The sequence below is a fragment of the Citrus sinensis genome, chromosome 7 (assembly GCF_022201045.2).
Source record: "Citrus sinensis cultivar Valencia sweet orange chromosome 7, DVS_A1.0, whole genome shotgun sequence".
Classification (NCBI taxonomy): Eukaryota; Viridiplantae; Streptophyta; class Magnoliopsida; order Sapindales; family Rutaceae; genus Citrus; species Citrus sinensis.
The window spans coordinates 3,727,495-3,742,070 of NC_068562.1; the positions used below are offsets into that span (position 1 = coordinate 3,727,495).

At 35.0% G+C, this 14,576-nt stretch overlaps 2 protein-coding genes across 2 annotated transcripts; both read right to left on the bottom strand.

Moving 5' to 3' along the window:
- Nucleotides 1–1,735: 1,735 nt before the first annotated feature.
- LOC102623625 (uncharacterized) lies at nt 1,736–6,112 on the bottom strand. The gene is made up of 10 exons (XM_006494407.4): nt 5,692–6,112; nt 5,481–5,543; nt 4,584–4,668; nt 4,409–4,480; nt 4,081–4,153; nt 3,810–3,861; nt 3,322–3,434; nt 3,151–3,220; nt 2,172–2,257; nt 1,736–2,065 (listed from the first exon to the last, which is right to left on the bottom strand). The coding sequence occupies exons 1-10, from the start codon at nt 6,001–6,003 to the stop codon at nt 2,023–2,025; spliced, it is 969 nt and encodes a 322-aa protein (XP_006494470.2). The 5' UTR covers nt 6,004–6,112; the 3' UTR covers nt 1,736–2,022.
- Nucleotides 6,113–8,213: 2,101 nt separating this feature from the next.
- On the bottom strand, nt 8,214–10,905 carry LOC102623921 (SUMO-conjugating enzyme SCE1). The gene is made up of 5 exons (XM_052431418.1): nt 10,530–10,905; nt 10,369–10,452; nt 9,066–9,218; nt 8,842–8,955; nt 8,214–8,389 (listed from the first exon to the last, which is right to left on the bottom strand). Exons 1-5 carry the CDS (start codon nt 10,596–10,598, stop codon nt 8,327–8,329), a joined length of 483 nt encoding a protein of 160 aa, XP_052287378.1. The 5' UTR covers nt 10,599–10,905; the 3' UTR covers nt 8,214–8,326.
- Between the last annotated feature and the right edge of the window lie 3,671 nt (nt 10,906–14,576).

The following is a 14,576-nucleotide window of genomic DNA, read 5'->3' on the forward strand; positions in this document are numbered from 1 at the left end:
TTGTGGTTCAGAATCCGGACAAGTTGGGGAACATTGAGTGGAATAAAATCAGATGCTTTGCTGTTATGCCTATTAGGTGTACGTCACTGAATTTGGCTGTGAGATATGCGGATGTCATCAATTCTGTTCTATTCTATTGCGCTTCGGGTAATTTGAAAAATAGCAATAACTAGATTAAAGATGAAGAAATGGAGAGAGAGAGAGAGCGAAAAAAAAAATTATAGTGAAATACTAAAAAGAGAGTGTGATACTCGATTCGAGACTTGAAAATGCAGGTATATTAAATATTTGTTGAAAGAATTTTATCGTCCTAATGGTCTTGTCTAACTTGAATTTGAATTACCAGATTATTTAATATGCCAAAAATAAAAAGAGAGAATGACAATTCTTCTCTTCAATTTTGGCAGGGTAATACAAAGATGGAATTTTTAAAAAAAATTCCAACATATATTATTATGTGTCTAATTATTATTAATCAATGATTCCACATAAAATTATGATGTAGAACCTCCGATATACTATATAATTTCTCCTAAAGAGTAGTTTTGCATGTACTTTGGCAAAACAACATGGATCACCCAATAAAGCATTGCTCCATTGACTTATTCTTATCGCTACAGTTAAATCTCATTGGTTAGCAGGTTTACGGCACCACGAAAATGGAGAGACTAATGGGCCAAATCCACACACCAATCACGTCAGCTCATTAATTTTTCCAATCTAATATTGTTAAAAGTCTAACAAGAATCTAAAGACCATATATATATATAATATAATATCTTGTCGTGCGTAATTAATGTAGTTTCTTCAATTTGTTTTGTTACTGGAAAAAAAAAGGAATGAAACTGTTAAAAAACAAAAAAATAGAAAAAGAAAACAACTTTGTCATATGTATGTGTGTCTTTACTCTGCTAGGTTTTACAATTGTTTCATTTTTTCTTATAAACTTAGGCACAGAGAGTTGAAGACGAGTCATCTGCCTATTTGGCTGATTAATAGTTTTGGTTTTACAAATAAATTACAGAAACAAGTTTATCTGTATGGGGAACTGGACATGTTCCCTGGCTCCTACACCAAATCGGTGAGAGTTCAGATCATTATTTCAGTTGATAGGTGCGACGAAAAGTGGTCAGGTCAGGTCAGCTCAGCTCAGCTGGATCTTAATCACGGACTCTAAGGTCAATTTGACTTTTTGATGGTCACCGGAGTAAAGATATAATTTCCGAAAGGCAAAAGTCAAAACAGGAATCCTAATTTAAAAGGGCACATGACAAATTCAGTCAGGGTAGTAGTATCAACCATCAAGTCCTTTAATGGAAACTGACAGGTTCATAGAATTCTTCTTCTTTAAGCCCTAGAAAAAGATGGTGGCGGTATGCCCGTCTAATTATTGAAGATAAAAGTCAAATTTAGGTAAGATTGCCTCTGGTAAGACCCATTGACTCCAGTGTTGTTGTTGACTACTAGGCTCAATCAATTTTCAGCAGATTTGTGTTGGCTCGAGAGCGGATAAATATCTTGTGAAAAATCAAGACTTTCTCGGCACATTAAAAGACACGGCAACATAGAGGTTGAACAACTTTCTGTTTTTAAAACCTAACAACAAACAATTAATTGGCTATGAAATGTGCGAGTTGGTTTGATATTTGGGCATTGGCTGGGTAAATTCTGCTTTGAAAAGAAAGTTGGTATGTCAGCCCTGTCCATTCCGTGATAAAAAAATCTTACCCAAAAATAAATAAATAAATAAAAATCCATTACTATAGGTCTATAGCTGGAAAAACAATGACTGAACTTTGTTTCCCACTCTGAAAGTTGACATCAATTCATATTTCATTGTTATGAAAAGACACCTAATTCAATAATGCAGTTGGAAATCTGATAATAGCTATAAATTACTTTCAGCCAACCTAATTTCCGGTAACATAATTCTACAACACGTGTCTACAGTAGACAGTAGTGACAGGAGAACGAGCAAAATGATATTTTTCGTATTCCTTTCACTTGTCCACTCCGTTGCAGTTACTTGGCCTTCCGAGGCATTCCCATCCTTGATTTTGCAAATCTAGATTTCTCATTAAGCGAAACCTTCTTAGGGTAAAACCAAATAATGAAATAAAACTATAAATGCATGACTAGGAACAAAAGAAATAAGCAGTACTAAAGGATACTCCAATCGGATGCCATCACTGGTCGGCGACGAGTATAGGATTGTCCCTTGCAGGTTATTTAGGGCTGCAGTTGAAGAAACAGTATCCTGAAAATTTGATTACAACCGCTTGATGAAACATTTATCGTATATTCAGTGATCAGAAAATAAAATTCACTAAGCAGAATGAGGTCAGGGCAGAGGAGTACAACCACACAACACATCCCCTGACATAAATCTCCAAAGAGCAAGGTACTATTCATTGCAAATAATAAAGAATAATTGCTGGTTATCATACAATGGGTTACTAAATTATGCAGCATGGCATCCTAAAGTCAACTAAACATCTCAAAAAGGTGAGCATGTCCCATAAATTGGCCAAATTTAGTAAAATGCAATCCGGGAAAGCAAACAAGAGCTAGAAATTTAAATCTCTCCCTCCTCGCATAATTCATCAAGAACATGAATAAAAATAATGCATCTTCTTCATCCGACACAATGAAGTAAAAATAATGATGATGATGATATTCGAGCATTCAAACATAGAATAAGAAGTGGATCTATTTGAATATGAACAACTATATTGACTGACTATCCATTTTTTGTTTTTGACAGAAATAACCTACATGCAAATGATTAAACTTCACTTTCAAGTTCATTCTCCAGTTACAATTTTGCTGAATTGAAATCTATAATAAAAATCAAATAGTCAATTGATGCATTAGCAATTAGTGCATATCTTCTCTGATATGCTCTAATTGTTCACAAGAGAAGATAAAAAATGTAAGCTAAAAGAGAAATTGATTTGTTAAATTGCTTAGCATTTTTTCTCAAGAAATCATTTTTTTTCCCCTCCTTCCCTACTTCGCAAATTCTACACACTTGAAGGACTGAATCCATGATCTTAGTCTCCATTGATCCCAATTTGATGAAATTCCATCAGATAACTTTTCCTTGAAAAGTAAGGAAAAGAGAATATGGCAAACACAGACACAAGTTACCTGAAAGTCGACAAATGCAACTGGAGGCCCATATGTGCTCTGTATCTTTAATTTCAGAAACCCAGGACATCTGATAGGCAAACAAAAAATAAAAATAAGAAGAACAACAATTAAAAAAAGGATGACTAGAGTCAAAACACCCGTTATATGATAATAACAATAAATCCTTACTTTGAAAAGACTTGAGTTAACTCTTGCTCTGTACAAGTTGGACCCAAATTTGCCACAAATAGTGTTGCACATGGGGTAACATTTTTTGGACCAGAAGGAGCTGAAGAATTATTCTGTCAATGAAAAGGATCGTTATAAATAATAGCCCATTTGAATGCACTACCATAAAACAATATATTTACATCTGCTCAAGAAGCATTGGGGTAATGTAATTTCACCCCCCCCAAAAAATGATAAAACATGATGACCTGATGCATTAGGAAGCATCTTCATGGAGTGATGACTTTTGGTGGCTATGGTCAAAGTTTCATATTAGATAACATAGCCCTTTTTGGCTAAAGAAAATGCGAAATTCATCTTAAAAAAATTGAAGGAAAAGAAATAATTGACAACCACTCATATGAGGAGTCTAGGAGCCAAACGGAAAAAAATGTAAACAACTGCAGTACTAAACTTAAGAATGAGAATCAGCTGGAAAGTAGCCTTACAAATTTAGCAGTTGTTATAAGACTTCCACCTCTTGCATCGAAGTTTTCATGACTGAATGATAAATAACCAACAATTAATTAAGGTTTTAAGGATACACAAAGAAGTGGAACTTAAAAAGGCAGTACTACACTCTGACAGTCCAACTTCCAAGAGCAGGGCCTGTCGTAACAGCTTTTACCATAAGCAATCACTTGAAAGTAAAAATAAGCTAATTAAGTTAGAAGTAATCACATCCAATTAACAAAGATGTGCTTAAGTAGTGCAGATAACCTTTGTGTATGTGGATAACCAATTGTGTTGAAAGCAGAATTACCCATTCCAGGCATGTGAACGCTGCCAATACCTGTTAGTGCCCAAGCGTGCAAAACATGTGCAATGTGAGCTTCTATAAGAATGTGTCCTCCATGTGACTAAGTAATTCATTTGTAGTCCAAGTGAGAGGTCAGACGAGCACCGCTCGGGTAATATCAAGTACATTAATGATAACAACAGAAAGAGTACAAAATAATCAAACGTGTATAGATCCTGGACAGAGTGAAAGAAAATGATTGCACAAAGATCTTTCCATACAGCCTAATCAATTCTACAAGCTACTTACCCAAATCAGCAGTGCCCCTTGAAAACGCAGAAGGTCCTCTAGCTTTCTTATCTGAGCCAGTCCATTCATCATCTAATTGTAATAGCCAACAAGTAAAAATGACAAATTATCAATTAGTCAGATAAAATGAAAACAAAAACAAATTTAGAAGGATGAAATCCAAAAAGAAATAAACCTGTTCTTGAGCGCTTTGATCGGGAATTGGATTTTGCAAGATCAATATATAGGGTTGATCCTTTCTCAAGGTCAAACACCATCCCCTTAAACAAAAAAGGTTGAAAAGCACTCCCAATTAATTTCAAAATATCTGACATTCTACAGCATTCTTGTGAGCAATGGTTTTTGCCCAAAAATTGAAGATAGCATTAAGCATGGAATACATGAAATTTACTGACAAAACATTTCAGATAAAACAGCATTTAACTGCAACTAAATAGCTTTCAGAATGGAATTAGAAAATGGTGCATATCCATTAGTTTCCCATCTATTTTTTGTTCCTCAAGAAAGACATCGTTAGCAGAGGCAAATACATACATTATGGCTAAACAGATAGACAAGAAGCCAGCATAAACAGGCAATGAGCATCCATTATTATGAATTAACTATTATATAGCATTTTCTTTGATACGAGAGGGATTCAACACCAAGACTCATGCACCACCCAATAGTCAATATCAAATAAAACTAATGCAATCGATAGACCACATAAGATAACATGTAAGGCTTGATAGTTGGCAACAGCCCGGTCTAAACTACATGGCCATAGAGTGAGGAAAGAGTAGTGAGCAAGCAGAATCTGATGGAGCAAAATTCTTCAAGCCAAATATGGTACATGTCAAAGATCACATACTAAGGAACTAATACTTGAGCAAGAAACAGCATATCAATTAATAGCTTTTTGAGCATCTGAATACATCTAGTGACTCGGTGCTTTTTAGCCGCCGCATACAATAGCTAGTTAGCTACATTACATGTGCGGAGACATTGTGCAGCATGAATTGCAGGTGAAATAAATGAGAATCCAAGAATAAGATTTTGTAGAAACGGGAAAATTTATGGCAAGATAACTTACATTTAGTGCATACATTGCACCCAGGGCAGACTGCTGATCCGAGAAGACGGCAAAAGCGAACGGCTGTCAACAACCCAAGACCGAATCAGAGGAGAGAACCAACTGATTAACAGATACAATTCTAAACGTGATTTGATTTGAGAAGTGTAACGAACTAGTAATTTAATTTAATTCCTTAGAATTAATAAATAAAAAGTGCCAAAAAGAGTACCTGAGAATTTTGGGTGGAGCTCCGAAGGTGAGAGGATTCGTAGCCCGGAAATTCACGGAACAGGTTATAAATTTCTCTAGGCTTTACGTCTTCCGGGAGACCAGCGACGAATAGTGTCCGGACCTCGTCGTAAGAGCCGTAAGCGGGAAATGAAGCCGAGTAGGAACCGAGAGGTGGTGGCTGTGGCTGCGGCATGTAAGGCTGCGTTGGAGGTGCCACCACCCCTCCCGGCGGAGGCGGAGGTGGAGGCGGAGGCGGCGTTTGGTAGTAGCCGTAGTGGAGACCCGCAGGTGGAGGATAGTACTCGGCCATGCCGACCGTGTTGGGAGGGTTGGACGTTTAAGGAGGCAAACTCAAATTCGTAGCCTGTTCTGTTTACGTATTTGGGTTTAGATGGGCTGAGACTTGGACCTTAAGCATTTACCCTTCTTTTTTAAAAGGCTACTTTTTCTTCTTATTATTTTAAGAGTAATTTAAACCCTGCCCCCAAATGAATTGACGTATAGCACCACGCACCAAAAAAAAAAGATCAGTTTCACCACGCCTCCAATTCTGTTAGTTTTCCAGTTAATGTTAACGAAACTGTTTGAACTTTAATGAAATGATGAAAATGCCCATTTTTTAAAAGTTAGATAAATTAAGTTACAAAAAGCCTAGTATGTTGTTGTGGTATATGACGTTGTTGTCCTTCTACGAAGATTATGTACAAAATTCATTAGGCGAATGAATTACATTTACATGAATGCCTATGTACTGCATTATTTATATTGCCATGTGGCAGCACAAAAACGAAACAACATTCAACCGAAGAGGATGTTCAAGCCTCAATCCAACGGTTATATGTATTTGTTTTTCATAAATTGTATTTGTTTTTAAAAATTTTTTTTATTTAACTAGGATAATTGTGTAAACAAGTGAGATTAATTAAAAAGTGGCAGTTGGTAAGAGAAATCAAGGAATTCAAATATCACTACTCTTTAACGAATAAAATGAGTGTTATTAGTAAAAAAATAATAATAATAATTTTCATTTGTTAATTAATGAGCCCAATCAAAGTAGGGGTTTTACGAGATTATTAGCGGGTGCTTGTAGCTCTACTCAACTGTTATTTTTCGTAATCTAGCAGCTTTAGATATTTATTTAATCCAATCTAGTGATGAATGTATTTTATGTTGGTGCATTAAATGAGTCAATAATCTAAAATAATCAAATCACATTTTAATCTCCAACTGATTCACTATAACTAAAAATGATTCACCCACACTCAGCATAATCAAACATAGAACAAAGCAGTATGGACGCAGCTTTCAATAGCAATGGTAATGGATACTACCCGCAGTCGGTTTGTCATTATCAAATCAGCACCAGCACCAAATTTAAATTAACAAGCCCACTCGTAACCCATTACATGTCTTAAATTTTTTTAAGAAAACTCACCCGCGGTTTTGACAATTACCAAACCTACAATAGTATTTAACGGATTTTTTACAGGTTTCCTCATTTAAAATCACAAATATCCAATATGTAAATTTATAATAATAACCTAAAATTTCACATAACATACTCAATTTTAAATATAACCAATATAAATAAAAACTTAAAATTTCAACATCAATCCAACACAAGTTCTCAAATTTAAGTAAAAAATACACAAATCCATTAAAAAACTACAAATTAGAATCTAAAAAGAACAATAATCATTTTATATTATCATTCAACATAAGTTCCAAATGAATCTTTCCATTTCATTCATCATCATTAACTCCCATCCAACACGATTCCTACAATAATGATTAAGATTAATATTTTGTAAAGGCCAATCCTTTTTAAATACTATTCCGACACAATTCCCTTTAGTTTGGGTTTCGTTTAGTTTAAGTTATAACTTTAGTCAGCCTATTAGGCACATTACAACTTATACACACGTTTACACTTCGATTCAAATATTTTTTTCAATTAAAATTAAATTAAAAAAAAGTTACGTGTTGGCAGGTATTCACCGAATATTTAGCTAATACCCATGCCAGTATGGCAATATCTACCGAAAATTTGACTAATACCAAACCCACCTACAACTTGGTGTGGGTTTCCATTTATAATAGTAAACCCGCCTGCAACCCACGAAATTTCTCACAGTGGGTGGATTTTATCAGGTAAATCTGGACAGGTTTGCGGGTACCATTTCTGCGGCAAAACAAAGATTTGCCAAGCACAATTGCAAACCATAATACACATTGAGCACAATGCCTGAGCTGTCGCATGGGCTAACCTCCCTGCTATCCCATGTCTATGAATCACATTTTTTTTCCTTTCTTTTTTTTGGAGATCAATGGATAGATTGTACTTAAAAATAACACTAAAGAGAATCAAAATAGATGTGAATCAAACAAAGGAAAACAAGTTTTCAAATTATATGAACTCCGAATAAGTAACAATAACTGACTGGCATAATTAACATCCCAACAAGCCTCCACCAAAGAGACTAAAGACAGGTTCAACCAAGCAGTTTAACATAGGCAACAGTTACAAATGGTTACTTTATTTACAAAGCAAGTTTAGCAATGGCATTTTACAAAAGACAGTTCACAATTACCAAGAGTTTAATAAAAGTCCATAAAAAAACCAGAACATAAATTTAGAGGAGTGCAGGGTATTGCTTGGCTTGCTGCCGAACTCTTCTCTTGTACTCTGCAGCATCCTACAAAAAGTTATTATTCATTAGGATTTTGGCATTACAAGACTTGAAATTGCTGAATTGTCATTTAAGCCTGTATTGCCACTAAAAACATTTAAAATTATTCAATGAAGCGTGGTCAATGAGTTTGGGTACATTGAACTGGTACATTTCTGATGACAATGGTTGGCTAATTGAATGAATTTGATGCAGAAAATTCCAATTGCAATAAAACTTCTCTTATAAATAATTAGATCAACCGCTCAAAATGTAGCATTGTCACGCAAAGGACTCTGCAGCCCTTCACTATAAAAACCTTCTTTCCCCTCATAGTCTTCTATAAACACTATCTGATTAACACCTAGCAAAACATAAGAACAGTATTCTTCCTATGGTACAAGGCTTTGTCATTTTTCTGTTAAGATTACACCAAGGCTTCAAATAAATAACTAAAATACTAATAAACTTACACATACCTGAATGAAGAGATGATAACCTTCTGTTTGTGCAGGATCTGCAGGATTTGGCTGGTCCAACAAGTCTTGGATACCGACAAGAATTTGCTTCACTGTGATGGCTGGTCTCCACCCCTACAAATGACAAAAGTGCGCTGAGTAACCTTTGGATTAAGTAAACACTAGACATTAATCACACCAACATAACTCCAATCTTCTTTTCAAAAGCAGCAGAAGGTACTCACATTGTCCTCATTGAGGATTGATAGACAAACAGTTCCAGATGGATAGACATTAGGGTGGAAAAATCCTTGCGGAAACTTGCACTTTGGTGGCTTGCTAGGGTAATCTTCGCTGAAGTGGAGAGTGAGTGGGAAGAAACCACCCTCCCAATCAGTCTAGAAGCATAACATTATCAGAAATTACTTAACAAATTTGTAATCTTCCCCAGAAAGAACTAGTATATTCATTATTAATTTATATATACATATAGATTTTGTGTGTGTGTGTGTGTGTGTTTGTTCCATCTATCTATTCATCATCAAATCAATGACAATGCTAAGTTATTGACAACATATCTATAACGAAAAAAAAAAAAAAAAGGTAGCATAAACAAAGCCGTATCATCATAAACATAGACATAACAAAGATGAAGCAGAAACATATTCTAAGGTGAGGAAAATGGAGGGGAATGGGGAAAAATAGCAAAAGGTATACCATGCGTTATGGCAAGTGAAAATCAAATAACTATTAAATAGACTAATGAAACAAAAATACAACAACAAGATAATATGAAGCTCTTTACAAAAAGGCAATCACTAGTCAAATAACATTACCAACATTTACTAGTCTACAAACCAAACCTAGATTTGTAGCCCAAACCCAAAATCAACATAAGTCCCATTCTGCACAAATTCATACATTATAAGGACAACTGTTAGAATTGTAGAACAAAAATGAGAGAATATATTTAGCACCAAAACCATAATAAGGCAAAATGAAGGGCGAAATTGTTATTGAACATTGTCGTCAACTTGTCTGATTACGCAACAGAAACATGACAACATATAAACGGAACTTGTAGTGCTTATTTAACAATATAGACATCCGATGACTAACCAACATCCCAGCAAATTGCTTAGATGGAGATCTCACAGCATTGACTTCAAAATGACAGAAATGTAAAACCCCCAAAGAAAAAGAAGCATAAATTGAATCCTATACAACCAAAATAGCCTGATGATCCAAACAGTTAATGTTCAAATCCCATTACACCTACACTGAGATTTTAACTGTTCGTCTACTAATGAAATACACGAAACTATAAATCAGAAACTAACCATTCTTCCATTGAAACCTTAAGCACATAAAATAGCTAGCGTTTACGGTAAAAATGAATCAATTCATATTTAACATAAAAACTCCACCAGCCAAAGATTTCATAACTTGAATTGACCAAGCATTCAAATAAAACAGTAAATAAAAAGGAAGTTAATAATAACAATAATAATTGAAACAGCAGGGTTTCCTTTCCAGTCCGTTACTTACTCCGGCTTTTCCGGGAATAGTGCAATGCCACACCATCAGATTCACCGAACCGTCCGGCAACGTCTCAGGCTTTGCCACGAAACCCTAGAATTCACACAGAAACATTCGTCAAAACGCAAAACAAAAGACAAACAAATAACAACAATTTGGTGCGTACGGACATGAGGATGATTTTTACGCCACGACTTTCGCTCCTCAGCCAGCCGACCACGTGCTATGCCTCCCGACATCGCTCTTTCCTTTTCTTTTACTCGCTCTCAAAAACACTAAATAATGAAAATGAATTATTATTCTCCTTTTTTTTTTTTTTTTTGGGCTATAAGTGAAGATGGGGCTGATGGGCAAAGAAGCGTATTGCTGCAGATTGGAAATTGCTATTTTGCGTCTTGATTCTCTTTATTGTCGTCCAATTATGCCCCTGTTCTGTGAGGTCCTGCCTTGTGGTTGCACGGTCCAGATTCGATCGTCGGGGGGGAGGGTCAAGAAACGTTTCGATGGGTCTTGTCCTCTTTATGTTTTTGGATACAAATGACCCTCGAAAGTCAATGGTATTTGCAATTTTCTATTTCCTAGCGTGGAAACTACGCCATTGTGTGCGCCATCACATGATGTTTGCTTTCTCTATTCAAATCACAATTATTTGCGTTGGCCCCATCCTTATTTGAAGCCCATTTTTGGGCTTGTGCCGACTCGCTTTTTCTGAGCCCAATAATGAAGCGTCGTCAAAGTCGCAATGGGCCATTTGACCACTCTTTCAGCTACCACGTCCCTTTTTTTTTTTTTTTTTATGGAAAAGGAGTATTATTTTTCATATTGTGAAATTTAAAATCTATGGGTTTTCCTTATCTAAATCATCATTATTTTTAAGACCACCTAGATAGGGTTTATTATAAGTGGCCCTAATTATCCGATAGTCCTCAGCTGAATCATTTTTAATCAATTGATATCACAGTCAATATGTTAAAGGATCCGTGTTTTTGAGGATAATCAATCACTCTAATGATGTGATGCTCATGTTTAATTAAGTACATTTAACATTTTCTTTTTCTTTCTCGAGACATTTCAGCAATGAATTCAAAAGTCTTTTAGACTAGAGGTAACATCATGTCTCTCTTATTGCTAACCTTCCCAACAAAACAAGAATTTATATGCGTAGGCTCTACATTATTTGATAAAAATTATTGTGACAATAACATATAAATCAAATGTCCGCAGGCCACTTTTTCATTGTTTTCCCACTTTAAATTTGCATAATTCTGTCGTACTAACCTATTAAATCAAAACAACAAGACTTATTAGTCGTATTAGAATTACAACTATAGGAATTATTGATTATTGATTGATTAAGGTCCTACCTTATTTGTCGTATTAAATCAAAAACTACAAGAATTATAGTTATCCAGTGGGAACTAAAAAATCTTTATGTCATTATAATTATGGGTGCGAAAATTTTTAACTATAAATACGGGGAGAAAGGATCAAGGAACAATAATACATTCTCTGAAAAACATGAACACACCCCGAACATGTGTAAAATATGAATTATTAATAATGGATCAATTACAATTTTCTAATTCACCCCTGCGAACAGTTGTTTACAGTATACGTCTTTGAAGAAGTTGATATTGTACCATATTAATTTTATTGTTTAGGTAAAAGAATATGATCCTCTTTTGATCTGAGCTCAACTAAATTTTTTAAAATCTTTTGTCATGTGTCTTTTAGTGATAGTGTATGGATAAGATTTAACTTTATTTATTAACTACTAATTAATAATCAAATTATTTGTTACACAATCAAATCATGAGAGAATCCTCGTCCTAAGTAAAAAGCACATGTGGCTTGTTGATATATCTCTGCAAGTCTTGCAACCAATGACGTTCAGTTGTTTTTTGACTAGGATATGAAAACGATGAAAAGTTTTCCACAATTACAGAATATCTTTATAAATATATAAAGCAGGAATGCATGATGAAAAAAATGCAGCAACGCACATGCATGGTCAAGTTGTCAAATATTCAAAGCTCGGTTGTAAAGAAGAAAAAGAAAGATAAAGTTCTGAGATACATAAAACGATTAAAGACGTTGCTTTGATCTACAAAACAAACTGTGATGATTGATGATTCACAATAAAAAGTAAAACGAAAGTCTTGGCTAACAAGAGGACCGCTATCGTCAAGTGTTATTGTTATTGATCTGAAAACATCATTTATACGTATAGGATTCCCACAATTCCGATTTCCAATGCTGCTTGAAATTGAATTAGCACAGCGCGTTGCAGAATTAATGCAATAATTATAAGTTGAGAAATTAATTAATCATTCATGTTCTTAATTAGTGCACTTCCACTGGATACCAGTTAGAGCTTATGATAGATTATTAGATTTTGTGTAAAAATCACTGGTATTGACAATAAAGCTAATAATTAGTGGATTGTGGGGAACAATGAACAATCTGAAAAGGGTCAGAAAAATAGGTGATCGATGAGATCAAAATGCTTGCATGTGAGCAGAGACCCACATGAGCTGGAACTGAAAGCAAGCACAATGACATTAATTCTTCCTTCCTTTATTTTCTCAGAAAAGAACACATATACTGCATATTGAAAAAGAAGAAAGAGAGATGAGAATAAAGAGAGCTCTCTCTAATTTCTCCACTTCTTGCTCTTTTAGTGGAACAAAAAGTAGACGGTATATCTTAAATTTTTCTTATGTCATCAAAAGTGAAGAGCTTAATCCGGTAAGTGCGTGCTGATATTAAATCATTTACGTAGGTTTACCAGTTAAATGATCAAATTCACCAAAGTTATAGTCCATGCAAAATTATTGATCAAACACTAGATATTCGTGTTAAACACAGAGGTGAGAATGACTGTGGCGCTTTGATCCTTCCCATGTTTCACACATACCTAAGATTACAAAAGAATTTTGCATTGGATACTTTTTTACAGTTGGGACAGAGGGGCTGCACGTGATCTGTCTGCTTGATTCTTAATTCCATTTCAATACTAACATTAATTATGATGCAAATCTCGGAGTCACTGGCACACCAGTCTCCACCCTCGAAGTTGGATTTACATATTCAGGGTCAAAAAGAGGGTAATATTTATTAATTAACGAATGTCACCTAGGTGTACTTCATTGGAAATCAGAAAATAATCAGGCGATTACTCGATGTTGAATTTTCTTCAATATCGAAAAAATATTTTAAAATTTTTTACTTTTTCACATGGATAATTTGAATATTTAACATAGCAACTTTGAAGCTCTTACATATTCTCTTACAATTCTGCTGTAGCCCCTTTTTTAAGAGGTAAAACATTAGAGAATATTAGCCTTTTGGGGTGATTGAGGAATGACAAAAAAAAACTTTATTTCAGGGCATCTATGATGGAGTAGGTGTCTTAACGACTTGAAAAAAGAGAACACCGTTAGAAGTTGGTACTGAATGGTCGGTGATGACACTTCGAGGGTCAAATTAGGTTGGTTTAAGAGTGAAGAGTGATTAGAAATCAATCTTGCAAAGAAGATTAGTTATTAAGAAAATAATCCCTTTTACTTATGAACTTGATTTTTTTATATAGGGAGTCCCTGAGGGTGCCTTTGAGTTCATGTGAACACGTGGGAGAGATCCATTGTCCAACCCCTCATTAGATATGGGCATGATAGTAAAGTGTTCTTAAACTCAAATGTTGGAGCCCTTAATATATTTATCATGGTCGCACACCTGTACTCCTTTGATTGGTGGCTTCTTTGAGTTTGTTAGGAGTTAAGGATACTTTATAAGTGGTATGCCCTTGTTGGATCATAAGTATCTTAAAGAAGTCACGTACTCTCTAATTTTGGAGTTGGTCATACTTATTAGTTTCCTCGAGACCACTAGTTGATGTGATGTCTCTTTCATCAGTAGAGAATCATCTGAGCTTGCCTGGAGAGGAAGGTGATTAGTTGTAGCGTGCCCATTGGTCTATGAGATGAGTTGTCACAAACATATTGAAAGTTCTGTCACATCAAAACTATGAGTCAATTTAGATAGAGAAAGATAAATCCTGAAACCTAATTTTGTCTGGGTCAATTATGATCTCAATTCTCTTTCCTTTTCTATTTGGTGTTTCCTTGAATATTTTCCACACCCTTATAGGCTCCAAAGTCTCGAAGGGCAAATGTAATAGATCCCTCTAAGAAAGGGGATTCTGAAGAGTGAAGATC